Source organism: Stigmatopora argus, chromosome 19, assembly GCF_051989625.1.
Source record: "Stigmatopora argus isolate UIUO_Sarg chromosome 19, RoL_Sarg_1.0, whole genome shotgun sequence".
Taxonomy (NCBI): Eukaryota; Metazoa; Chordata; class Actinopteri; order Syngnathiformes; family Syngnathidae; genus Stigmatopora; species Stigmatopora argus.
The window spans coordinates 11,746,433-11,772,523 of record NC_135405.1 but is presented as its reverse complement, the minus strand read 5'-3'; the positions used below and the strand labels follow the sequence as shown (position 1 = coordinate 11,772,523).

The 26,091-nt window shown below is 42.5% G+C and overlaps 3 protein-coding genes and 1 long non-coding RNA gene across 5 annotated transcripts; 1 reads left to right on the top strand and 3 right to left on the bottom strand.

Moving 5' to 3' along the window:
* Positions 1–886: 886 nt before the first annotated feature.
* On the bottom strand, positions 887–8,583 carry LOC144064541 (uncharacterized). Its single transcript, XR_013296815.1, has 3 exons — positions 8,451–8,583; positions 6,219–6,318; positions 887–945 (listed from the first exon to the last, which is right to left on the bottom strand). It is a non-coding gene; the product is annotated as an uncharacterized LOC144064541 (long non-coding RNA).
* On the top strand, positions 7,804–11,940 carry gzf1 (GDNF-inducible zinc finger protein 1). Of its 2 annotated transcripts, XM_077587144.1 has the most exons (9): positions 7,804–7,934; positions 8,026–8,105; positions 8,501–9,280; positions 9,374–9,557; positions 9,736–9,899; positions 10,012–10,106; positions 10,168–10,335; positions 10,404–10,561; positions 10,896–11,940. In XM_077587144.1, exons 3-9 carry the CDS (start codon positions 8,508–8,510, stop codon positions 11,457–11,459), a joined length of 2,106 nt encoding a protein of 701 aa, XP_077443270.1. In that variant the 5' UTR covers positions 7,804–7,934; positions 8,026–8,105; positions 8,501–8,507; the 3' UTR covers positions 11,460–11,940. The 2 variants fall into 2 exon arrangements, with proteins under 2 accessions (XP_077443270.1, XP_077443271.1); XM_077587145.1 differs by lacking the exon at positions 8,026–8,105 and having other exon boundaries at positions 7,870–7,934.
* napbb (N-ethylmaleimide-sensitive factor attachment protein, beta b) lies at positions 11,510–15,525 on the bottom strand. Its single transcript, XM_077587158.1, has 11 exons — positions 15,327–15,525; positions 14,692–14,774; positions 14,474–14,590; positions 14,092–14,138; positions 13,872–13,949; positions 13,725–13,780; positions 13,432–13,516; positions 13,162–13,266; positions 13,017–13,085; positions 12,892–12,942; positions 11,510–12,680 (listed from the first exon to the last, which is right to left on the bottom strand). Exons 1-11 carry the CDS (start codon positions 15,425–15,427, stop codon positions 12,579–12,581), a joined length of 894 nt encoding a protein of 297 aa, XP_077443284.1. The 5' UTR covers positions 15,428–15,525; the 3' UTR covers positions 11,510–12,578.
* Positions 15,526–16,117: 592 nt separating this feature from the next.
* gpcpd1 (glycerophosphocholine phosphodiesterase 1) lies at positions 16,118–25,072 on the bottom strand. The gene is made up of 20 exons (XM_077587146.1): positions 24,679–25,072; positions 24,225–24,300; positions 23,857–23,947; positions 23,683–23,767; positions 23,183–23,258; positions 22,739–22,780; positions 22,235–22,358; positions 21,922–22,153; positions 21,700–21,862; positions 21,503–21,632; positions 21,375–21,429; positions 20,583–20,678; positions 20,419–20,493; positions 20,229–20,268; positions 20,085–20,143; positions 19,932–19,997; positions 19,717–19,853; positions 19,124–19,259; positions 18,890–19,050; positions 16,118–17,170 (listed from the first exon to the last, which is right to left on the bottom strand). Exons 2-20 carry the CDS (start codon positions 24,280–24,282, stop codon positions 16,966–16,968), a joined length of 2,031 nt encoding a protein of 676 aa, XP_077443272.1. The 5' UTR covers positions 24,283–24,300; positions 24,679–25,072; the 3' UTR covers positions 16,118–16,965.
* Between the last annotated feature and the right edge of the window lie 1,019 nt (positions 25,073–26,091).

The following is a 26,091-nucleotide window of genomic DNA, read 5'->3' as shown; positions in this document are numbered from 1 at the left end:
CAATTGGGGATCAAACCTTCGGCGGCAGTCGAACGCACCGACAATGGAGCTAAGAATAGCTTATTTGCTAATGTGGATCAAATTCAGTTTCCGTGTACTTTTGTGAATTCAACTCAGTTAAATGTCACAATATCAACTTGCTTAAATGAGTTGGAAATACATTACTTCATCGATTCCAAATCTTTACTTATTGTGACGAATAATTATTTACTGTTTAACACCCCCAAGAATATACTAAACACCCCAACGTGTGTTTAAATATGCCAAGGTTTCTTCAATTGGACACGCTTTCTGGAGTCTGTGTGACTCATCGCTCGACACGACTGGAAAATCCTCACGGCGCCGCTCTCGAGAGCAACGCAAAAAGCCTTAATGACTCATGACGAGTACCTGTACCCCCCGGCACGTGCCGTCACGTGGCCTCGCCGGGTGAGTCATACGGCGGGTTGCGAGATCAAAAACCATCAGCTGTGCGTCGCTGAGCAAGAAAGACCCCGGGAATGGTCGTCTGGCAGCGTTCGGGGTATTTTATGCTTGACGGATGTTTGATTTGATGTTGGGAGACCCCCATCAAGCTCAGTTGGGAGGCGGGCTTCAACTATTTCACAGCTCATTAGGTATGCAAACCAAACCTTATAGTACAGTAATCCCTCGAATTTTGCGGTAAAATAGACCAAACATGGCCATGAAAATTGAAAAAACGCAAAGTAGGATCACCCCCATTATTACTACCACAATACGTTTTTGCGCCTATACAGAAATACAAAAGTACAATTATCAAAAATTGTATATTCATTAAATATTACAGCTATATCAAACTGTAAGGTATCAACATTTTAATATAATGTATACATACAAAAATGTAAATAGTGTACTGTACTCACAATGAAAATAGTTCCTCATGGGAGTTTTAGTCCAAGTCCTTTGTTTTCTGGTGGCCATTACCTGGGATAATTGAGAGATTACTATAATCATTTTCCATGGTTTTGGTTGCAAATAAACCATTGAAACCCAAATATTATTATTTTGTTTTCCAATGTATTTTTACTTTAATAGGAAACCTGAAAACGCCTAAAAGTTAATTTTAGTTTTTCTATAATGAGAAAATGCTGTAGAATCTCTCATTAAATGTGAGGTAGAATAAATTCTATGCTCGGGGATATTGATTAATTCCTGTCATGAATGTTTTAGGGCTTAAAAAATAAATAAGAAAAAATCCTATGAGCAGAATAAAAAAATATGTACCAGATGCGGCGTCCAGTGAATTTGAAATTGACGCCGGTGAGTCATCGACTGGCGATGTACAGCATCAGTGATGCGAGGATCCCTGATGAGACAGACAGACAAAGATCCCCGCGGAAAGAGTCTGCCACGACGATGCTGCGTTTCCATGGCAACTCGGCCTGACTAGAACATGATGGGTTTTTTTTCCTTCTGTCAAATGAGGGACCGTTTGAAGTCTGAGTGCTCGTCTTTGTGTACACAAATCTCCAGGGAGTCGCCGGGTCACGACTACAAAAGGGAACATTGTCTCGGGGGTGCCGTGACCTTGCTCTTTTGCACCCTTGGTGTTATACAGTTTGCACGATTGCATTGCAAAAGTCAAGGTGACCCTTAAAACAGCAACATTTAAAGAGGAGTGTACCTAAATCTTAAAAGTGTTGTTTGGTGGTTTTTCAGCAATTCTGGTTGTGACAACACAACCAGAATGGATGATATATTTTAGCTTTTCAGTGCTACGCTAGTTAGTACATGAAAGAATGGCGGAAGGGTCACACTGCAACGAGATGCTTACAAATAGCATGCTAAAAAACTGCAAAAATCTGCACACAAAAAATAAATTGACATATTTTGTTACATTTTCTGAGTGGGAGGGGCCAAGACAGCAGAGAAAGCATGACTAATTCGGTTCTAACTTCCTTATTAAGCCTTTTTGAGTGGATTTGTATCCTAAATTAGTTTAAATGAAAGCCTAATCTTATGGGATGCTATGCCTTTATCAAATCAAATCAAATCAAATCAAAAGCCTTTATTATCATCATACACCGCTGCATATAATGAAATGGGTGAAATATCATTCAACAAAGGTGCTCTTAAATGAGTCAAAATGGTTAAAAGTCTGCACCTTGATGGCCAACGTTTGAAATAGGTCCAGAAAAAGTCTTGGACTTGCCCAAGGGCCGCTGTGGGTTGGGGCAGCAATTTGTTCCAAGACATCCAGCACAGATACAGAGTTGAAGCAACGGGGGTTGGGCTACGAGAAGCACCTGACTGCAATCCACCGATTGCACTTGTAGGACACTAGTCTTGTGGAAAGCTTTGCTCTTTATGAAAACCTACATTTTGTGGAATACGGGGGGGCGGTGGATCGTAATATAACATAAACAAATTTAAATGAACTTGGAATACGATGCAGACACTCAAAAATAAGTTTAATCTAACCTTACACTAAACTTAATTCTAATTTTGTATTAAAGTTTGAATACCTTTATTCTCCCGGGTTGGCTGTATTTGCCCCACCTCCACCCTGACTTTCACTATCGATGGGCTGTTTGCTTTTGTATTCCCTTCAAAATATTCCAAAAATGATGCACACAAATGTCCTCACAATAGGATAACGCACGACCACTTGCCAACGAGAAGTAATATATACTCCTCGTAATAGCGATCGCTCCGCCGTTTTCAATAGGTCCAGAAAAAGTCTTGGACTGGCTTTGACAGTTTACACCAGGCAGCTTTTTGTTTTCCAAGCCTTCTAGCACAAACATAGGTGACAAGGTTGAATCGACGGGGGTTGGGCCACTGTGGGTGGCGGCAGCTTTTTGCTCAAGTCACCCAGCACTGACCGAGCTGACTTACAAACTTGAACCAGCGGGGGTTGGGCTGCAAGAAGCACCTGACGGCAATCCACTGATTGCACGCGTAGGACACTAGTATTGTGGAAAGCTTTGCTCTTTATGAAAACCTACATTTTGTGGAATACGGGGGGGCGGTGGATTGTAATATAACATAAACAAATTTAAATGAACTTGGAATACGATGCAGACACTCAAAAATAAGTTTAATCTAACCTTACACTAAACTTAATTTTAATTTTGTTTTACATTTTTTTTATACCTTCTCCTGGCCGGTTGGCTGTTTGCCCTGCCTTCACCATCACGTTCACTATCGAAGGGCTGTTTGCTGTTGTATTCCCTTCAAAACATTCCAAAAATGATGCACACAAATGTCCTAACAATAGGATAACGCATGACCACTTGCTAACAAGAAGTAATATACACTCCTCGTATTAGCGATCGCTCCACCATTCGCGCTGACTAACAAGAAAAAAAAACACTGAAAAAAATGCAACGCCTTGCCCAGTGCTCGTAGATAGATATCTGTTATACACGAAGATGCGGCAAAAAATGATAAACAACCTCTCATGTCTTGGCCACCTGGCTTTCTCGTATCTCGAAATTTGTCTCGTATCTAGAGATAATTATTTGCTCGAAATTTTACTTGTATCTCGAATTGCTCATATGTCGAGGTACCACTGTTATGTTAAAGTTGCTTGCTGTGTCGTATTTCCAATGTGTTTTTCAAACCGGGGAAACGAAAATGCGATTTTTTTCTGGTCTTATCGACAAACCTGACTTTTACCCCAACTGTCTTTGAATCAGCTCGCTCACTGGCCTCACGACTCGCATCAGTTCCATCTTGTTCCGCGTTCTATCACATCTCACAAGCTCGCATAGTTGTCTGGCTCCTCCGTGTAAACGTGTCAGTCGCGCGTCTTGCCAACCCACCTCCCACGATCACATGCTCCTACTTGCTCTCCCACACCATTTTTGGTCATACTCAGATGGATGTCAACGGTCTGAGATAAGTTAGCGGAGCCCTCGTCAAAGTCTTTGTCAGTCTTTTCCGTCTTTTACACCGATTTTGGACTCACAAAGTACGACAATCTGACCTCGTACGCACTGACTTCCCGAAAAAGGCCAAAAAAGGGACTATTCGATGAATTCCATTTGACGGAAGGATCAAATATCCATTGAGAATTCTCAAGCCGATGTTGGTTTTCAAAGAAAATACGTAGATGGCTCCAAAGCAAACCTGTGGGAGTCCATTTGACACTGTATACGGAGACGGTGTATATTTGACTTGATGAAAAGCAATTGGCCTTGAGCCGTTGAGTCAACAAGCGTCCTTCTCGGCGAAAGCGTTTATTTAATTGGGAGTCGCTTCCCCGGGCCGCGTTAAAAGCCACGGCGGTAATCTCGACCAAATCTCTCGTCCCTGTGGGCGATTTGCTCAGCTCGGGGGTTTAATGTTTAGAATTCTACGCATGGCTTTTCGCTATTAAATCCGTCGGGAAAAAAAACAGGAAAGCCGAAGCAGAATTTGCAAATGAGCTGTGGAATTTGGAGTTTGTTTGAACGTCATTGGCGACTAACCAGAAGCTGTATCAACAGGAGGGAAATATGCAACTCGTAATCTCATACGACATAAATTCCTAAAACGATCGGAGATTTCCTGAGAAGTTATTCAAGGATATTCCGAATGAAAACATCAACATGACGTATGGTTCTACCTAAAAAATTGAATAAGTGTGCAAGAAATGTGAGCAAAAGAGCGCGTGAGTCATTTATGAAAGCCGGCGTCGTCTATTTTAGCCGCAGAAGGCAAGCGCTCTATTTCCGAACACGTCGGCCGTCCTTGGGGCGTCTTGAGTGCTGGGTACGGTTACAACGGAGGGAATGCTAGCAAGGACGAGTGGAGGAGGAGGAAGAGAGGGGGGGAGAAAGGAGGGAGGGAGGTTGAAGGAGTTAGCGAGGCAAGGGAGGAACACACGCAGTGAGTCAGAGGCCAAAGAAATTCCATCTGGGAATGCCATCTATCTTTTCATCAATGGAAGGACGGAATGGGCCGACTTGTTCAATGAACTGACTGACTGCATGGGAGCATTGAAAAAGGCTCTTTTCCATGTCTTCCATTCAGGGAAAAGTCTTCTTTGTTTAGCACTTTCACGCGCCATTATTTGCTCAGTGAGTCGTTCTTTATTTATTCTGATAACGTCCTTTTAAGAAATAATAGTAGGGATGTCCCGATGGAATTATTTTGCATGTGACCTGATTTGATGGATCGGCCGATACCTGGGAAATGTGAAAAATAGCACATGAAAAGCTATGCTATACTAAAGGGTACCCGGACGTTTCGTCGAAAGACGTTTGGTAGGACGGACGTTTGGTCGCCGGGTTGTTACTGTTGAAACCAGCTCTCAAAATTATAATCATGAGAGATAGAGTGAGTTTAACATCAAAATATCTAATATCAAAATATCAACAGTAAACTCTCTGTCATAAATTGACGGCGACCAAACGTCCGTTCTACCAAATGTCCGTTCCACCAAACGTCCGGTCGACCAAACGTCCAGGGACCAAACATCCTGTCGACCAAACGTCCAGGGACCAAACGTCTTTCGACGAAACGTCCAGTCACGATACTAAAGCCATTTAAAGGCATTATTAGCATTAGCGTTATCGTCATGGTAAAAATCTCACAGTGTACCACAAAACTAAATATACTTTACACGCTCCCAAGTCTACGACCTTGTGCCCTTTCCTGTTTCGCAATCCGGGAAAGAAAAAGCTAAGCCGTCGTCCTAAATTCAACATGGCGCAATCGTGGATGATGGAAACATTTGGCCTGCTGCCGCTGCAAATATTCTCAAGTCTCACACGGCTCACAACATTTGACCGCAAATTACGAACTGTTTTTAACCCTGCGGCGTCCCGGTCTTGTTTTGGAGAATCTGGGTTCAAGTCGCCAGGTCTAGACTGTGGCGGTGTGGCACGCAGCCATTCGTGACAGACCGACACTCGACACGCGTGTGTGAGGAGACGGCTCATGACCTTAACACAACTCCGCAAGTTCATGCACCCTCTGCAAATAGAGAAGCGTCCACGAGGTTACCATCAAAATGCAAGAATGTACTGAGCTACAAATTGGAGTATTTTAGCATTTAAAAAAACAAAAAGACGATGATTGATGTATTGTCGATCGAGCCCGAGGAGAGCGGAAGGCCAGACCACCGCAGAACACGGAACGGGACCCAAAAGCGGTCGATCTGGCTCGGCTTTGGTCTGATTGTCTAAAACTGCGGTTCTTTTTGGAGCGCTTTGCTTTTTCGCGGTTGGGTTCTGCTTTTTAACATTTGCTGCGACTATGAGTCATACCTGGAAAGGAGCTGCGTTGCTTCTGCGTGGACAGCCGACGGATTCGCCGCGGTTTGGGTACAGCTCGGGGGATTTTTTTTCACGTGCTTATTGTTGGAATCTGCAGGGACAAAAGTTATTGTTATAATACTGGATTATAATATGCAACAGAAGTAGTAATGGTGGTAGTAGTAGTAGTAGTAGTAGTAGTAGTAATAGTAGTAGTAGTAGTAGTAGTAATAGTAGTAGTAGTAATAGTAGTAGTAGTAATAGTAGTAGTAGTAGTAGCACTTGTAGTAGTAGTTGTAGTAGTAGTAGTAGTTGTAGTAGTATTAGTAGTTGTAGTAGTATTAGTATTAGTAGTTGTAGTAGTAGTAGTAGTTGTAGTAGTAGTTGTTGTAGTAGTAAGGGATTGTGTTATACCTCCACTAGATGAAGCTGTAGTAGTAGTAGTGTTTAGTTTTGTTACACATCACTTAGATGGATCTGTGCTAAAGGGAATATTACAAAATGATTAAGCAAAAATTGAAATGTTTTAATTGCATTTTATACTGTGGAAAATACTGTCTATAGATCTGATGAATTAACAGTTTTTTAAATTACTGCCCTCTGAAGGACTGGAGTCAAATCGTATTATTTGATCTGTCAATATTTTGATTGTTTTAATGTGATGGAAGTTTGGTCCGCTACTATGGATTGAATGGAATGACTTTTCAAATAAAAGTTAGAGTGCAAAGCTCTGGTCTTGCGTGCAGTATGAGTCACCGGAGAGAGGCTCCACTGCAGGCTTGCAGGATTCATTATGATAAATGGGAGGTGTATGGATTTCTTTGTAGAGGAGACAAGAAGCCTTGGCAACAGCAGAGTAGCCTTCTCACCCGTGTTGCTAGCTTTGCATGGATGCTTACAATGGGTTTTGCATTTTGGAGATTGATTGATGCAATCGGGAGTTTGAGCAAATTACCTACACTGCCAATGGAAAGGTAGATTGTCTCTACAATGACAACTCCAAGCTATATATTAGCATGAAAGGACTGAGTACCTCGTTTGACATGGACTGTGAAGGACTAATTGGCTGCTGGTTGTCAAAATGACAAAAGACGTTAAAAACTAAAAATGATCACGTTATGAATAGCCATCCCTCTTGAAGAAAAAAATATGTTCTCAGTTTGTCATGTTGATAATCAGCGCAATGTCGCCCTCTGGCGGACACATGTGGAAGCATCAGAATTTAACATGGACCGAGGAGTAACGCAAATTGGTCGGTTGGTATGTCGTAAAATATTTAGGATTAATAATGTAGTGTAGTTAATCGGTAATGAGTATTCGGACGTGAATTTTCTAACGTTATAATAATTTTCCAATGTTGGGAAATGATTTGTACAAGCTTAAGAGGGTGAGCTGAGTATTACTTAGTTTTGAGCTATTTGACAGGAGAATCCAAAGGGAATAAAATGGAGAAAAAAAATCACAAAAGGCAGGCTTTTATAATTCAGTCATCGTAAACAACAAAGAGAATATGTATTTTGACGCTGTAACGCTGATCCCAGATCGGTGAAACACAGAAATAGCTAGCCGTAGTTCCACATTGCGCATGCGTACATGAATTGACGTGGAGGAAAAGTCAACTACGGCAAGTCTTTGGAGACAAAACTACGACCAGTATTTTCGCGAGGAGCAAAATCGTTAAAATGACAAATAACAAAGACGGATATTGATCTTAATACTCTGCATCAGGTCATCCCAAAATTTCAATTCACATCTTCAATTACTTGGTTTTTGTTCGCTTGCACATCTTGTCTAAATGGATGTATCGTCCACCTTTTAGAGAGGATCGAGTTACGAGTGACTTTGGGGTAAATCGGATGGCAGTGTTTTCAGGCGGGCTGCGATTTTAGCGATCTTACGGTAAGAAAGCCCCTCTGTCTCATCGACGCTATTCAAAGCGCCGAGTGATGCTAACATTCGAACCCGGAGAAACTAGCTAATATTTCCCGAATCAATAAACCGAAGCTTCCGTTAGCTTGTTTTAATTCCTGGTTGGCAGCTATGCTAACCTTCAAGTCAACAGCAAAAACCACACACAGTGTGAATTGCTGAAAACAATACGAGTTCACATAACTACCAATCCTTACTGTGAAATGATATTGTATTCAAAAGTAATTATGTTACACATAGTAAAATAAATGCAACTACATTTGGTTTTAAGGCCGGTGTTATGTTTTCAAGTGTGTGTGTGTATTTGTGGGTCACCTGATTGGAGAATCCAGAAGTACTGTAGTCTTGCTTCTTGTTTCCATCAGTCACTCCATGGCGGTGGTCCAGCTCACCTCCCAATCTCACTCCCAGAAGCTTCTGGATAGTCTTTACCACCTGAAACTGCAGGGTCACCTGAGTGACATCACGGTGCAGGTGGACTACCAGGGCCAATCCAAGGCATTCCAGGCTCACCGCGTGGTCCTCGCCGCCTCCAGCGGCTATTTCAGTCAAATCTTCCTATCGCAGGATGCCATCCCAGACCAGATCTCGCTCTCCAACATGCCGCCGTGTGACTTTTTTGACTTTTTGGAGTTTGTGTACACGGGGAAGGTGGAGTTGGCCCAGACCAGGATCGCCGACATGCACATGGCGGCGGAACTCCTGGACTGCAAGGAGCTGGCCAGGGTTTGCGTGGAGAACGACGTGTTCGGCTCGGACGTGGTAGTGGAGTCGTCCACGGTGACCGAGACCGGTGCGGAGGTTCTGTCGGAGAGCCTCGAGCGGCCCCCGAAAAGGTCTAGGACGAAGACCGCCAAACTGAAAATGAGCTTAGGTGGCCGCAGAGTCCTCCAGAGGCGCATTCCGACGGAAGAGGCGTTTGACGGCGAAGACGACGACGCAGAGGCGTACTCGCCCGCTTCTTACTTTGACGAGGACACGCTGAGTCTGAACGAGGCCGAGGAATCCCTGCTGTACTCTGCGTGCGAGGACGAGGACGAAGAAGGGTCCGCCGCCGTGTCCAGGAGGTCCTCCAAAGGGAAGTTCAGTTGCAGTCAATGCCAGAGGGTCTTCCACTACGAGAAGAGCTATCTGAAACACACCAGGTAGGCGCTTCGGCGGTCGAGGCTCGGTCAGGTGGGTCCCTACGAAAGCGGGATGACTGTAAGACTGTAAGACTTGATCCGTTTCTCTTGCAGGACCTGCCACGGGAGCCAAGCCGACCTGGTCTACCGTTGCGAAACCTGCGAGAAGACTTTCTCCAACCGCAGCAACTTGAGGATCCACGAGAAGCACGTCCACAGCACCGAGCGTCTCTTCACCTGCGAGGTCTGCAACAAGAAGTTCAAGCGCAAAAAGGACGTGGTGCGCCACCACAAACAGGTCAGGGCTTTTTAGGGGTGGAAAAACTCAAGTTAAGATCAGAAGAGGGTAAGACACGAGTACTAGTTTCTGTCTTCTACTATTGTATCCAACGATGCATGACATTATGACAAACTCCCGTCAATCCTCCACTGGCGACCCGACCCGTTCCCTGACTTTCCCAGTTTGCCCTTTTCAGGTTCACGAAACGCATCTGCACGAGTGTTCCGAATGCGGCAAGCTGTTGAGCTCCAAAGGCTCGCTGTTGCTACACAAGCGAACGCACAGTGGCATCAAGGCCTACGTTTGCTCCGAGTGCGGTGCACGCTTCACCCAGAAATCGGCCCTCAACATGCACCACAGGTACCAGTAGATGTTGGAAAAGTGGGCGAGAAATTGTAACATTCAATGATTTTAACGGGGCGGCTTATATGCGAGTAAATACGGTATGACATTGTAACGTGGTTGTGTTTAGGATCCACACGGGCGAGAAACCCTTCGCCTGCGACATGTGCGACTCCCGCTTCACCCAGAAAAGCATGCTGGCCTATCACAAGCGCTCGCACACGGGTGAGGCGACCACCCGGTTTTGGGATTTTTGGGCCGTCTTTGACTTGTGTTGTTGTTTAAGGTGAGAAGCCCTTCATGTGCGAGGCTTGCGGAAAGAGCTTCGCCTCCAAGGAATACTTGCGCTACCATTCCAACATCCACACCGGATCCAAGCCGTTTAAATGCGAGCAGTGCGGCCGTGGCTTCGCCCAGAGGAACTCGCTGCGGCAGCACATGAACGTGCACACGGGTACGAATCCCGATCGCCCGTGGCGCCCGCGGTGATTCTGATTTTGTCTTTGGACAAACTGAACGCAGGCGCGCGACCCTACGGCTGCAAGTTCTGCGACAAACATTTCACGCAGCTCAACGCCCTCCAGCGCCACCAGCGGATTCACACTGGCGAGAAGCCCTTCATGTGCAGCTTGTGCCATCGCACGTTCACTGATCAGTCTACGCTTCGACGGCACACCGCGGTGAGTAAAAAATACTACACTTGAGCGCGTGTATACTACCAAAGCAACAAAAAGAATGCCGTAGTTTAGCACTTTTTTAACACAATTTAGAAAAAATGATGGCGCTTCACAACTTTGAAAATTTCCTGACAACTGACCCTTCTTCAGCCTGTTATTCTCCATTTTCCAAGGATGGGCGATCTAAAAGAGAACGATTTTTTTTACATACTGGTTCATCTTGGTTGTTTTTTCCTCTAGTGAGACTTGAGTCTGAAAAAGAGTAAAGCAATTGGTGAAAGAAGGTAAACATGCATGAAAGTACAAAAAATGGTGTGGATTTTTCCTTCATTTTTAGACCCACGATGCCAACGCTCCGTGGAAGAACTACCTGGTGGTTCTGCAGGACAACGTGGAAGAAAAGAAATCCAAAGAAGAAAGAAGGGTGGCGGCTCAAGAGAGAAAAAGGGCCACCCAGAAAGCACGCAAACGCAACGCTAATACCGCCATCTTGGGCTTGGAGACCAGGGAGGTCACCCTGCCGCCCGACTGGACCAGCCCGGGGGGCATCACCCTGGTCGGTCACGGCGACGCGGGCGGGTTCACCCTCGTCCACGGTGGGAATCCGCCCGAAGCTCGGGCGGAGACGGACGACAGCGGCGGCGTGGTCACTTTGGACGGCCAGTTCACCATACCAGGGGAGGCCGAGCCTACCGAGACTACCCATTCGCTAGCCGCTGATCCCACCGCCGTGTCGTCCCTGCTGGAGCAGGCTGCCTCGCAGACTATCCTGGCTCCCGATGGGGGGACGCCGCAGCCCGACATTTTGACGGTGGTCGTGTCTGAGCAGATGTGCAGGGAGGAGCAACTAAGGCAAAAAACCATGGAGATGAAAGCAGACACACAAAATGATAATCCCTGAAAAAAAAAATCTAATTGAACTCCATATTTAAGAACCTAATTGAGACATCATTTATGGTTGGCATGGAAAGCTATTAAAAAAACAACTATATTTATTGCAAATTGGCGAGAGCACGAGAGTAAAAACAAAAATCACTTTTTCCACTTCCAAAAATATTTAACACAAGATGTGATAACATTTTAGTATGGTTAATTTCTTAAAGTGAGATGTTGCATCACTCTGCAATAAAAATGACTGTTGAGCACAATAAGGACTGAATACAACTTTATTGTCCATTCGCAAAAGCACACCGATTTCTTTTTTTTCTTTTTTTTTTTTATGATCCGAGAAAAGCTGGAAACTTTGGTAAGAGAAAATAGGCGACACGGGTTGGGTAGGGAACATGCAAATTGAAGGGGTGGACAACGTGATGGTAGCCTAGCCATCCGTTAGCATTTGAACCGGATGACCGTAAAGTCAAAATCAGGAAAAAATAAATAAATCCTAATGGATTATAATCATGTCAGTAGGAAGTAATAAAGTGTCTAATGTTATGTTTAACAGTCATTGCATTTTTCAACTTTCCCAACACACGAGTACAATATAATTATGTGTCTATAAGTTAAATTATGTGCAACAATATTAAATTAACCTGTACCCAAAGTGGTTTTAGGGCCTTTCAAAGGCAAGGTTTTATAGTCTTTTTATCTCGCTAACAAGTGGATACGGGAAACCATGCTTGTGATAAAGTGCAAATACCGCTGTTAGAATTGATAATGGAATGGCGTCTTTTTCAGGTTGTCATGTAAAACAGTTGCATAAAAGCTGGCGTGGATTCATCCAAATCAATTCATTGATTACTAGTCAATTATCAATAATGACAACAATTAGGTATCTAATCCACCATATATTCAAAGTATAATAGCGTCGCTGTCAGATACGCAATCACCACGTAGTTTTGTTTTGTTACCGTCACGGACAGAAAAATGTGACGAACATAAAAGTTACGCATGAGAGAATTGGAGACGCTTTACATTCCGTTTTGTAGGGAAGCGATACTGTTAAGCAGTGTTGTGTTGTGTTTTGTGTGTGGGGGGGGAACCATGCGTGTAACTTGGATGTCCTTGGGGGCGTCGGCTCTCATTTGAGGTCCCCCTCGTCGCCCTGGATGGTCTTTTTGATGCGTAACAACAGCGTGGTGTGCCATTGGTCCAGACGCGAGATGGAGTCGAAGTCCTTCACCTGAGGGATTGAAAATATCGGGTTTTATTTCAACAAACTTTTGGGACCCATAAATAGTTCGAAAGCGTTGTAGAACCTACGGCTGGTCGCACTTAGTCTAAATTGAGTGGAAAAACCACATGTTAAAGCTTAGACTTTTAAATGAATGTTTACTCAAGACGAGCTAGGCGTACTGCATGACTTTTTACTTCTACTTTCTAGGCAGACTTACCGCTTCTGTGAAAGCTTCGCTGTTCTGTTCCTCGTGAGCTTCCAGCAGTTTCTTTTAAATAAAAAAATAAAAAAACAAGGACGTGGGTTAAAAAGAAAAACAAGGAGAATCAGACGAGCGTCTACCTTCAACAGTTTGCATTCTCTAGAGTCGGAGAAAGCAGGGAACATCTCCTCGTATTTTTCCACAGCGATCTGCGAGGGGACCGACCGTCAGGCAGGTTAACGCGCTACGAGGTGGGTAAAGGGACCCCGGAAGAGACACACTTGCCTTGGCGTTGAGCTCGTCCACGATAAAGTGACACAGCGACGCTTTAAAGAAATACTCCTTGGCGCTGTACTTTAGCAGCGGGTTGTCCATCGTGCTGGCGCCAACCTGCGTATACATTCAGTTTATATATAAAAATTCCTGAATTCATTTAAAAAGAATGAGGAGCTTTTAAAAAGGCAAAATAAATGTTACATTTTTGTCACAGGGTGTCCCACAGGGATCAATGCCATGCCCCATTTTTTTTTCAAAAATTCTATGGCTAGGTTTTACCTGTTCATAGATCTCAATGGCCTTCTGGTACTGTTCCAACTGAGCACAGTAGGCCCCAACCTTCAATAGACACTTGTTGGCTGAACTACAGGAAGAGAGGATGTTTTAACATTAAAAAATATATAACAATATAACAACATAGGCTATGAAAAAAAAGAGATACACAATGTAATTTATTATATGCTAATGACTTCCTTGTTTATCAATGCCGTAGTTATTTTCAGATATGTTTTGATTCGTGTTCACAATCACTTCAATATGGATTCCTTGCGTGTATGGATACTTTAGAATACCTGTTTGATTCTTCTCCCTTGTAGTAGTCCGCTGCTTGCTCATAATGCGCAATTGCCTGTGCAGGAGTTAAAAGAAATATTGTTGTATGTCGTGTTTTTTTTTCACATGATAGTGCCAACTAATTCCAGAATAAATTTTGACTGTACTTTTTCGATGTCCACCAACTCAGCCTCGTAGATTTCGGCGATACTGATGTGATGTTTGGCCGCGATGGTGAACCTTCCCTAGTAAGTATTTATGCGTGGTTAAAATGATTACATGCCAGAACCAGTTGAATTTTTGGATACTGCATTCAATTGGATAGCATTACGCATCTTGTGTATCTGATAGTCTGTTTTTTTTCCCGTACATATTCTGCTTTCTTACCATGTCTGTGTAAATATCGATGGCGGCATTTAAACACTTGATTGCCTCTTTTGGCAGCATGAAGAAGAAAAATGAGGAAGGAAATGTTAAGACATCAAACGTGTTAGGCTAATAAATTTAGAAGTGGAAGAACAGACAGACACAAAATGGCTGCCAGGAGAAAACTAATTGTGGAAACGCAACCACATGAAAATGTTAAAATATGAATTATAACAACTTCAAAGCAATTCCATTTCTTCTATTTATACTGTTTCAATTTTCCTGGAGATTTTTTTTAATTTTGCAGGCTTTATTTTAGTTTCATTTGGCAATTTGTGAGCTGATTTTAATCAGATAAGTTAAGCCTTTTGAGTGGATGTCACCAGTTGCTAGCTAGTCTTACCATTGGGATCAGACTTCTTGTACGCGTTGCCGGCATCGATGAAACTAGTGGCGCAGTCGTGTTTATTCTGCAGCTGCATGTGAAGGTGAGCGGCCTTGCAAAACGCTCCACCGGCACCTAAAAAAAATTGAAAATCAAATAAATGTTTAATTTAATATTGCATTTTGTAGTCTGTCTGTGCTGGGTATTATTAATTATTATTCATGTTCTTATCTCACCACTCCAGTTCTTGGCCATCTTGAACATGTTGGCTGCTCTGCAGTACATTTCACAGGCTTCCTCCACTTTGTGATGATGTCCTCTAGAAAAAAACAGAAAAGGACGAGCGTACGTAAAGATTCAATAAATTGCTTCAAAGTGTAACCTATTGATCTGAGTTCATCCCCTTGGGACTTCACCCTGGTGGTTATAATAATTAACGAGTCAGCCATTCAATTAGGGTAAAATACGTATATGACGTCACTGCATGGTCAGACACAGAGTTAATATCATGGATTAAACATTCCTTGTCTTTAGTAAGTGCATCACAAATTCAAATAACTGTTATAATGCTTCTTAAACCTGCAATATTCCAGTTCACCAATAATTCATCAATGTACATACGTACATCATTTAGACTCGTTTTCGGCACGTAAAATGATGAGGCAGCTGCCGTAAAGTAGAAAGAAATGTCGTACAGGTGTAATATGATAAAATTATGACGAATTAGTTGTTTACAGTAGCAGGATGCCGTCTAATTAGCATAAAGCATGAATAACGTGCCGACGCCCTTTTATTTGGTTACGTAATGCATGTTTATATGAATTAAAAGAGACAATGCGACAATAATGTATACTAGCTCGTGCTCGCTTACCCGCCGAACATTCCTCCCAAAAAAGAACCCGACGACTTGCATTTCTTGTCGGCGTCGGCCATGAGCTGTATAGCTTCTTTTTCTTTCCCACTGTTGTCCATGTTTTCAAGGGGTGTATTTGGAGTTAAAGGCAGAAAAATACCGCAGAGGAGTTGATAGTGCAGGGATTACAGGCAATGGGTTTACTCGCCAGGGTCTGTTAACGGCTTTGGCGCGAAATGTGGGAGTTGTAGTTCTTTTCCGTCCTTCCAACCATTTCCGGTATTGATCTCCACGCTTGAAAGAACTACAACATCCAGCTCAACGCAAATTGATACGATTTAACACTTCGTTTTTTAGTCTTGTTCAGTTTAAATTCTATTTCTTACGTGAGAGCAAATTCGTAACCTTTTAAGTTTTTCTTCAGTATTTTTTTAATTCCATTCATTTTATGATTGAATATGCCAAATATTAAAGTTCCTTGACTGGTCCCTTTTTATACATAAGTAAAAAAAATATTTTATAATATAAAGTTAGGCCATTTTTTATTTTTTTATTTTATAATATAAAGTTGGGCCAAAAATTATCCATGGTAGTGCTGCTGGTAAATCACTATCTCACTTATGTTGCTGTAATTCAACATTTTTTAAGATGACCATTAGTGCTTGTGTCAGTGGTTTTTTTTTTTAATTAAAGAAAAAAAAACCTGTAATGGTAATGTGGATTTTAAATGGAGGTTTTGTGCATGGGGAGGATCCTTTAATCATTTGGCTATTTATACCTGGAAAAAAACAACAACAATCAAGGACAGGTTAAGTTAGATTCTTTAATTTCAATGAAAAGATCAACATGCTTTTTCACATCCTGTTGTGGCAACTCATGGAGTAAAAATGCAAGCTTGTTTACATGACATTGCATGATAAAGTACTAGTGCTATGAATTACTGTACTTTACTGTGGGGAACTAGAAAATGTAACAGAAGGCAAAGATAGTCCCCCACCAAAAAGGCTCCCTATTTACATTAAACGAACAAACAAAAATACCTGATGTGAACCTGATTGTGATAAATCATCGGAACAGAAACACAATATCCACTCGTACCAAGTTTAAAGGCGACGTTGCATTTGAAGTGCGAGAAAATGATTACCTCAAGTTTTGAAATTCATGAAAGATTACATGTACAATCTGCTAAATAATAACAAAACAAACAAAAAAGGAAGGTAGAAATTCATGAAAGCCAGGCTAAAAGGTCCTTTTTTAATGGTTTTGGACTTCTACTGCTTTAAGGTGATGGCTACAGGCATTAAAAAAATGTAAAATAATGGCACATCTTACTCTAATCCACCGTGATCCACTTTAATTCTAATTAAAATGCCTTTCTGATCAGTCTTTGATTTTTTCTTTAAACATAAGCTAGCAATTGTGTATTTATTGTGTTCAAATACATTCAAAATGTGTTTGAAAAGTAAGTCCTAGTATGTTTCCATATGTTTAAAGCTTGTGGAAAGTGTATTTCAAGGTGAAAACTCGAAATGGTAGATTTCCACCAATCACAGGCACATTTGCGACACAACTTGTGCGTAAATTCCGAAAGCAGAAGCAAGTTATCGTGACAATCAACATGCAGTTGGAACTCTATACACACCAATCTCGGAGGAGCCTACGAGGAGCTGAGGCCTGAGTCGGACTCGGCGCTGCCGCTGCAGGCCCGCTCTTTGCTGCCCGCGCAGGGTGCCGAAGAGCACGGTATGGAGTAGCAGGAGCAGGCGGGGCTCTTGAGGGTCTCCTCGGTGATGACCTCCCGCAAGGAGTGCTGCTCCTCCACCTGGAAGATGTTGGACTGTTCCAGTTGCTCCTCACAGATCCTGCAGAAAGCGGTTGACGTAACGTTAACGTGCAATCGACGCTTTGTCGTTTGAACAAAAATGAGGCAAAACAAAAAGCACGTTGAGCCACCCATGTTTGCCTTGCGTCTTAGGAAGTCCATTTTACAACCCAGCTTAACACCAAAGCAATGCAACCTTACTCCACCCTAAAATAAATGACTGGGCAGGTAGTGCCAGGGAGCACACAAGAATGTGGTATGTCACTTGTGTGTTGGTAGTCAAACACAACTAAAAAAAACAATCCTCGCTTTTATAACATTGAGTATTATAATCACTGCATTCTAGTATGCATACCGTGACATGCATACCTGTTACTCGGACGTTTGGTCGCCTGGACGTTTGGTCGCCCGGACGTTTGGTCGCCCGGACGTTTGGTCGCCCGGACGTTTGGTCGCCGGGACGTTTGGTCGCCCGGACGTTTGGTCGCCGGACGTTTGACAACATGACAGAGAGTTTACTGTTGAAACCAGCTCTCAAAATTATATTCATGAGAGAGAGAGAGTTTAATATCTAAATATCTACTGTTGAAACCAGCTCTCAAAATTATATTCACCCGGGCGACCAAACGTCCGGGCAACCAAACGTCCGGTCACGTGCATACCTGACTCATTTACCAATCGTTAGATTCTCGTCAGGATCTGAACTGTGGTGCAGATAGCATCGGCTAACATAACCGACCGGTCACAACTGCTCGCTAAGTCCTTCCTTTGTGTTGATGACAGATAACAGACTCAATGTAGTATTTTTCAGTATTGCGCTAGACACTTAAGCATCCCAACAGAAGCAGCAGAAGGCCGGTGAGCTTTTAAGCTTTCAAAGTAAAGCGAGGCTGTAATCCCGTTAAGAACTATCATTTTTAACCCCGTGGCGGATGGTGCGCGGCTGAGATTCAAGTCTTTGTTCTTGACTCTTAAGACCAGTAAAACACGCAATATTGAGGAAGATTTCCATGCGGTTCAAATGATTTTTGACAAGGCTTAATAGGATAATTTAGTTGTCCGCATTTTGTCCCGCGTGACGTTTGAGAGGGAAACGCATCCAACACACCAAGTGCCACATTCAAGCCGTTCATTCGTGTTAAAATAACCCAACGGCGGTGAGCCCATGCCAGGGTACATACTTGGCCAAAAGCATTGATAAGGCAGGGCAGTTGACCGACCATTTTGTTTTTGGTCTTGACCCAAAGTACGATTGGGATGACAACTGTCGTGTATTATCAACTACAAGCTCCTGCTTTCCATTCTTAAATATGAGCAACCAAGCATGAAAATGCCAGAAAGACATTACAGCAATCTGGGGGACTCGACTCAGAATTTGGCAGCGAGTCATCGGTAATTCTGGGGGTGGAAAAAAAGGGAAAGAGTTAATAAAAAGAGGAATTTCATGATGGAACGTTGGCACAAGCCGAGGGGGTTCTTCATTTCTTGTCAGATGTGACGAGCGTGAGCATTGAAACGTTGCAAAAATAAACAGAAGTGAAATAAACAACCTGCTGAGATGCAGATTTGTTGCCGAGGGAGAATAAATATGCCATCGAGTGGACCGCCGCTAAACCAAAGTAAACCCTTACTGTTGTGAATGAGCCATTAGCCATGCGGTTGATTCGCTTAGCATTGATGCTAACGGTAAAAAAGTGAAAAGATGTATTTTAGGTCATATAATCACAAAGGATTGGGTTTTTTGTTTGTTTGTTTTTACCTGTCGTAGATGAGCCCGTCGATGCCCTGCTCCCTGAGTTTCCTCCGGTTCTCGTGATCATTGTTGTCGTCGCCCCAGCAGAACACCACCAGGCCTTTGCCGTGAGCCTCGCCGATGAGGTTGAAGTTCGTTAGCAGCTCCTCGCTGTGAGCGCTAATGCCCTGGATTGGATGATTTGGGACAATGAGCTCACTTGTAAAGCGAAAATGGGAACGGAATGTGTGTGGGTCATACTAGGATGTCCTCGCTTTGAGCGAAGCTCATGGCGTATTCGGTGGTCTGGCAGCGGACGTCCATCATCTCCGGGTACTTTTGCGAGATGCCTTGGGTCAGGAAAAGGATGGGATACTTGTTCTGCTTGCGGCGCACCCTTAGAGAGAAAAAAAAATGGAAATGTTGAATCCATTTTAGGTCAAACGTGCATTTATTCGTCATTTGCAGAGATGTCTAATGATGGAAATCAGGTGTAAATGCAAAAAATGCTACCGTATTTTCACGACTATAAGGCGCACCGCATTATAAGGCACACCCTCAATGAATGACACATTTTATTTTTTTTCCATATATAAAGCAAACTGGATTATAAGGCGCCCTGTCTATTTTGGAGAACATTTTAAAAAAGGCAGAATATTAAGTACCGTATTTTCACGAATATAGGGCGCACCGCATTATAAGGCGCACCCTCAATGAATGACACATTTTAATTTTTTTCCATATATAAGGCGCCCTGTCTATTTTGGAGAAAATTTAAGACTTAACTGAGCCTTATAGTCGTGAAAATACAGTATTTGTCCCTCAATATATTTTTCAGGTATCACTCGGCTTACATGGAGCAGATGTCTGGGTCGAAGCAGGAGAAGACGATACGTCTGTCGCCTCCTTCCCGCAGAACGCAAGACAGAATAATGTCTAGGAACTTGTTCATGTTGTAGTAGGCTGACAAGTTGCCTTCCCAGGATCCATCCTGTAATGATAAATGTTGCCCATTTACGCTCCTTCCATATGTTTAGTTGTCGAGAACTTTGGTTTTACGGTACGTCACCTTCATCTGACAGATCCACTTCAGTTCGATGTTGAAGCCCACTTGTTCGGGGAGAGCCTGGAAGAGCTGAGAAAATATGACGGACGGGATGAAAGATCTTCAGAAATGGAGAACTTTAAAAAAACCTGTGGATGCTTTTTTTTGGCGTCATACCTGCGAGAGCGAGGGAAAAGGCTGGTGCTCGTCGACCTCGTCGTCGTCCTCCAACACATCTGAAAATAAAAACAATGCGTGGTCAGCTGGTAATCCAATGTCGAGAGTTAATCAGCTTTTGATAAAGAAACATAAAAAACAGACCTTTGAGATCGCTATCCTTCAAAGCAGTGACGTGTGCCAGCTGAGTAAACATTCAAAAACACACAATAACTTAACTAGAAATTCCCAAAATGTGCATTTTTACTTTTTCTCTCCATAAAAAAACGTGACAAGTTTGCTGTTAGATAAAGACAAAAGTGAGACGGATGTTTTTTTGAAAATAGTTTTTGACCTTCAGAAGCTGCAGCTGATCAAATGTCAGATCTTTAACAGGCACCTCGATGAGTTCCACAGTGTGATCGTTTTTCTGCAAAAACATCCAAGTCAAGATAAAGTCCTCTTTGTACGCATTGAGGAAGTGTGCGAGCATCGTAACCTCAATTCAAGGCTCGTTACCTTCTTTTTAGTGGCAATGCAGCACGTGAGGTCGTGGTAGACGATGGGTACGGCGTCCTTGCAGAGGTGAACGTCAAATTCCACGTAGGCGGCCCCCTGTGTGTTCAAACATACCGTCATTTTTAGTTAAATAAGTCACACCAACCAAAGAATACACAGAAGGAAAAGGAAAAAAATATGTGTAAACTGCACTGGATTATAAATCGATAGTAAAATGGGCAACAACGGGCTAAATAGGAATCTATCCACATAAAGGTTTTTAGATCACTGCAAAAAAAATAACAGGCACACACACTAGAGCACGTGTGTCAAAGTGGCGGCCCGTGGGCCAAATCTGGCCCATCGCATCATTTTGTGTGGCCCGGGAAAGTAAATCATGAGTGCCAACTTTCTGTTTTAGGATCAAATTAAAATAAAGAGTATAGATGTATATGAAATTTCCTGATTTCCCCCCTTTTAAATCAATAATTGTCATTTTTTTAATCATTTTTTCTGTGTTTTTAGTTCAAAAATCATTTTGTAAAATCTAAAAATATATTTAAAAAAGGTTAAAATAAACATTGTTTTAGATCTATAAAAAACTGAATATTCAGGGCTTTTAATCCAGTTCTTTTAATCAATTTATATAAAAAAATATTATATCTAAAATGGTCCGGCCCACGTGAAATCAAGTTGACGTTAAAGCGACCCGCGAACCAACCCAAGTCTGACACCCTTGCACTAGAGTATTAGAAAAAAGCGGTAAATATAGTCCGGAAAATACGGTCCTAAAATGGCGTCGGGTGGACATACGTGTTTGGCGGCGCTCTTAAATGAGGCGATGGTGTTCTCTCGCACCCGGTGATGCCTGGGAAACACAAATACGGCATGTGAGAAAGCCGGCAGCCGACCTGGGAAGGTGATTGGCCACGAGCTATTACTTGGCTGCCTGCGTACTTCCGGCTCCACGGTGGCCCACGTCGAGGACTCGTCCTTTCTTCCAGTACTTGCTGAAGGTGGCGCTCATCCCGCACGTCAGTCCCGGGATGGGTCGGATCACCAGGTAGTCCACTACGACCAGACGGATCCTTCAGTTTCTCCCTAAGCGTGCCCCCCCCTCCCCCAAGGCGTGGCTTACCTCGCACTTTGCCGATGGTCTGCCTGGAGTTGCGGCCCATGATGGGCAACGTGACCAGACCGTGGTCTCTGCCGCTCTCCGAGAAGGTGGAGGACAGGAGGCAGGCGGTGCCCACGTGGCCCGGGTGAACGTCGCCCTGAACCACGTGCTCGCCCAGATCCTCCTGAAAGTGTTTGGTTAGAAGAGGGCCTCTTTCAAAAGTCCCACGGGTGGTCTTCTCACCTCAAAAAACTCAAAAGTGAGCTCCAGGTTGTAGGGGGCCATGCTGTGGATGCTGTACTCGGTCCAGCGCGAGGGCTCCAGGGCGTAGCCGCACTCAGGCTGAGAGTGCCGGGACTTGTAGCATTTGGGGCTGATCATGCTGATCTCCAGGGTGGTGGGCACCTTGTGGGGGGACGCCTGGTCCTCGTCTTCTTCATCCTCCTCCTCAACCCCTTCCAGGGTCAGTTTGATCCTGAGCAGATGGCGAGTTGAACATTTGGGGATGAGCGAAGGCTTTGTTTGGATCTGGGTCCAGAAGAGGTTTTTGGCCTACCTGAAGCGGGACTTTTTGAACTTCTTCTTGGTAATGGACACTGGAGATGTCTTGGAATAGTGCAGGCGCAGGCGGATCTCCGTCTGGCATGTCAGCCAACCGCCGTCGATGCACTTTGCTCCATCTAAAGCGAGGGAGGACATATTGTCTGTTGTGGTTGCTGACAAGGAAGTTTATCATCTGTTTTTTTTGTTGTTGTTGCTTTTAATGAGGAACAGCAACATATTTCATGTTTAGTTTCAAGTCTGTGTTGCTGTTTCAATGCTATTTACAACTGAGCACATTCTTTTGTCATGTGGTGGCCTTTCCACTGTGAATGGAAGTCATTTGAGTTTATTAAAATAATAATCCTATTAGAGTGTATTTCAAATGAACAAAAAAATTATGTATTTTTGTTAGTCCCCTAAATAACAAAATACCATTTCTATAACAATGTTTTTGTTAGTCAACTAGTCATCTGAAATGGTGCATTTTATTGTTGTTGTTTTTTAGTGTTAGACTTACCGTGAGTTCCAAAATGGCCATCAATGACAGTTAGTTGAGATCCTGCAATGAAGGAAAACAGCATTAGAAGAAGCAGAGTAAAAACAATTATTCTATCCAACAATATATATATAAAATACCCCTACTTCCATTTTATCTTTAATCATAAGAAAACCTTTAGAGTATTCGATCAGTTTGTAAACATTGCATATCGTCGAGCTACCATACGCAGAAACATTGCCAAGATTAATGATGTAACATAAATAAAAAGAGTGAGGTGGCAAAGGAATTTATGCTGCAAGCATATCTAGAACCAACTGTTGTGCGACAAAGCCTGTTCCAGAAAGTCACTCAGCCAGTCCCTAATGGGGAAGCGATAGGAAACTAGTGACATTATTACAATAAATATAATAATTTGAAGCTCTGCAAGGAGTTTATTTACACCGTGCGCATCTGTTGTAATACCTGTGGGGGTGATGGTGCGGGGATGACGATGGCTCTCCCACACATTGACTATCACCTGAAAAGGACCGCCTGGGCTCTGCAAGAACAATGTTTGGGTTTTATTTTCACAATTTTAATGCATACAGGATGGGTCAAGTGGTTCGGTCTGCCATCTTTTGAGCAGACCATCAGGCACCCTCAGGGGGTGGGGGGTTCATCTCTGAAAAGAGGCATGTTAGCGAATACGGAAAGAAAAAATGCCGCAAACAACGGACTTACTTGAATGATTTCCCCAGTTTGTTCCAAAAAAATAAAAAAAATGCCGTTTCTTTGGAAAGCTTATGTAAGATGTAGATTTTAATCATTAACGATTTTGTTGACGTGCGCTGTCGTGTTATTTATGGCCATGAAATACGCACCCGTGACAAGATTAGATAGTTGTTTACGTTCACGTCAAGGTAGAAAAATGTTTCATTGATCTTATTAAAAAAGAAATAAATACTACGACAACAACAACTCACTTTTGCTTCCAGAAAGAAGCCCTTGAAGTACCGGTACTTGACCTGGACTCCCTTGGGAATGGAGACCACTGCGATCCATGTATTCCTGATAAAGCCAGGGAGAACATTGCAGTCGTGAAAAGAATATTCTCTTTTCGCTGGCGGGGAATGGGGAAAAACTAAGCTTTCACGTACCCTTCGTCGCTCTGTGCGTCCAAGATGACGGCTTTTTGGTAGCTCCAGCTCCCCAGGGATGCACAGCTCCCGACCACGGCAATCACCTCCCCTGAGGAACCAAGTAGGAACCAAGTGCTACTTCGATCCACGGGTTACGTAAGAGTCTTTTATCCAGTGGACAGTAGAAATTGAGAATTTTTATTAGTGATTGTTCTATTACTGTTTTTGTTTGGTCCAACTCTTGCCAAAACGCTACGGATTTATGTAAAGAAACTTGAGGAGTGCACTTATACGCCAATTTATGTTTCAGTACATTTTTGCCATGGGTGTTTATAAAGTAATTTTATGTTGTTGTTGTTGTTGTTGTTGCGTCATGTTCAACCAACCTGGACACGTTTCTCCTCTGACAGTCAGGGTCACCTGGGACATCTCCATTGTTGACATATTGACGACAAGCACTCACTAAGAAATATAATAATAATAATAATTCGAGTAAATATGTCAATAAAATACATCAAAGTTATGACTTGAATGCCATTATTGTCATGATACAAACACAATGAGATTTAAAGCTTCACTATAAAGTGGACACATAAATAAGTAGTCATAACAAGATTTATATACAATAAAAATGAAGTAAGGTCAAAAAATGACTAAAGTAGTTAGCAGCACGTGACTTATTATTTGTAAACAAACCACCAAAGTGAGCATTTTTTATTCTTCTTTTATATAGACCGCTCCTATATCCACTGAAAGCTACATGTTGATTCTAAAGATTAACGTGAAAATTACATATTCGATCAAAGTACCATAAGATTTAAAACTAAATGTTATAATTACCTTCTTAGGCGGCGATCGGGTAGTTCATGACTGGGGCCAGCTGGTTAGGTTACGAAAGCATTTTACTAGTCACGCATCTCGTCTCGTGCCTGCAGCGAGCCATTAACGTTCGATATCGAGCAATAGTGCTAAAATTATTTCTTTTTTTTCTTTTTTCTTTTTTTTTTGGGTTTACCAACGTTAACGCAAGAACCCAAACTCTCCTTGTATGTGGCAAAACCGAAAAGCTGATCAGACAAAAGATGTGTACTATCTGAAATAGCAACGAACTAAACTAGACTAGAGGTCAGGCGGATGAAAAGGATTTTCTTCAAAGTAAAAGAACCTATAGACTAACATGGAGTTTTTTTGGAATCCGGTCGTTATAAAATAAACAATACCGCAATATTTTGCCTATTTAAATGATTTCATGGCTCAAAATGTTGCAATTAAATTGTTTATACCTTGTAGATGACCAGCTAGTTAATTTATTTGCTAAAGTTGTTCGCCTTGTTTTCCGCATCCATCCCACCCACACATCCGGAATCAAGTTGAAACCGCCCTATGCCAGATAGAACATTTTATCGTTGTTGGCAACGAGGTCGGCTGACAACGTTCGTATTTTGGACCCGCCTCTCACGCATGTCAATTCATAAAAGTCACGTTGAATTCACAAAAGTCACGTTTTATTGTTCCTCCCTCATTTTTCCTTACGAGCGTCAAACAAGTCAAAAATCGCTTGGCTTGGCACAGTGATGCGTTAAATGACCTTAGCGGTCGTCGAAAACTAGAGAATCATTTCGTATCCATCAAAAGAATGAACACACATTGGCAATAATATTATCATATTCTGTAGACTTGCAACCAATAATTCAACCATTTTACTAATATTTTTGTGCTTGCAACACTATAAAACCAAACACTAATCATTTCAGCCATCACGTGTTGAAAAAGGGTACTGCAGGCAGTTAATTGCAATTCATTGTTATTTTCATTTCTTCTTTTTTTAAAGCCTTGATTAGGTATTTTACGTAAGGTCATAAAAGTGTGTCATCAGTGACCCCCAAAGGTTATAGCTTAAGAATATCAACTCACACAGCTAAAGGCAATTAACTTTTTGTAGCCGCTAAAAAAAATAGCTACCTGTTTAGTGTATATGACATTTTCCAGAAAGTATTACTGTCATCTGATGTCAATTTCAATTATTAAACTGTTTTCCAGTCACATTTTACGCCCTGAAAACCTCCACTAATGATTTTGGGCTTTAATTTTTCATGTTAAAGCAGTTATCAAATATACAGACTATTATATTGTTGTTTCCCATTGTACCAGGCTGGGTATATAAAATAGGCCCAAAACACATTTTTACGATTGTGTCGGTGCAAACTATGTTTCCGCTTTAAAGGTTTACCATCGATTGAAAATAACAAGATT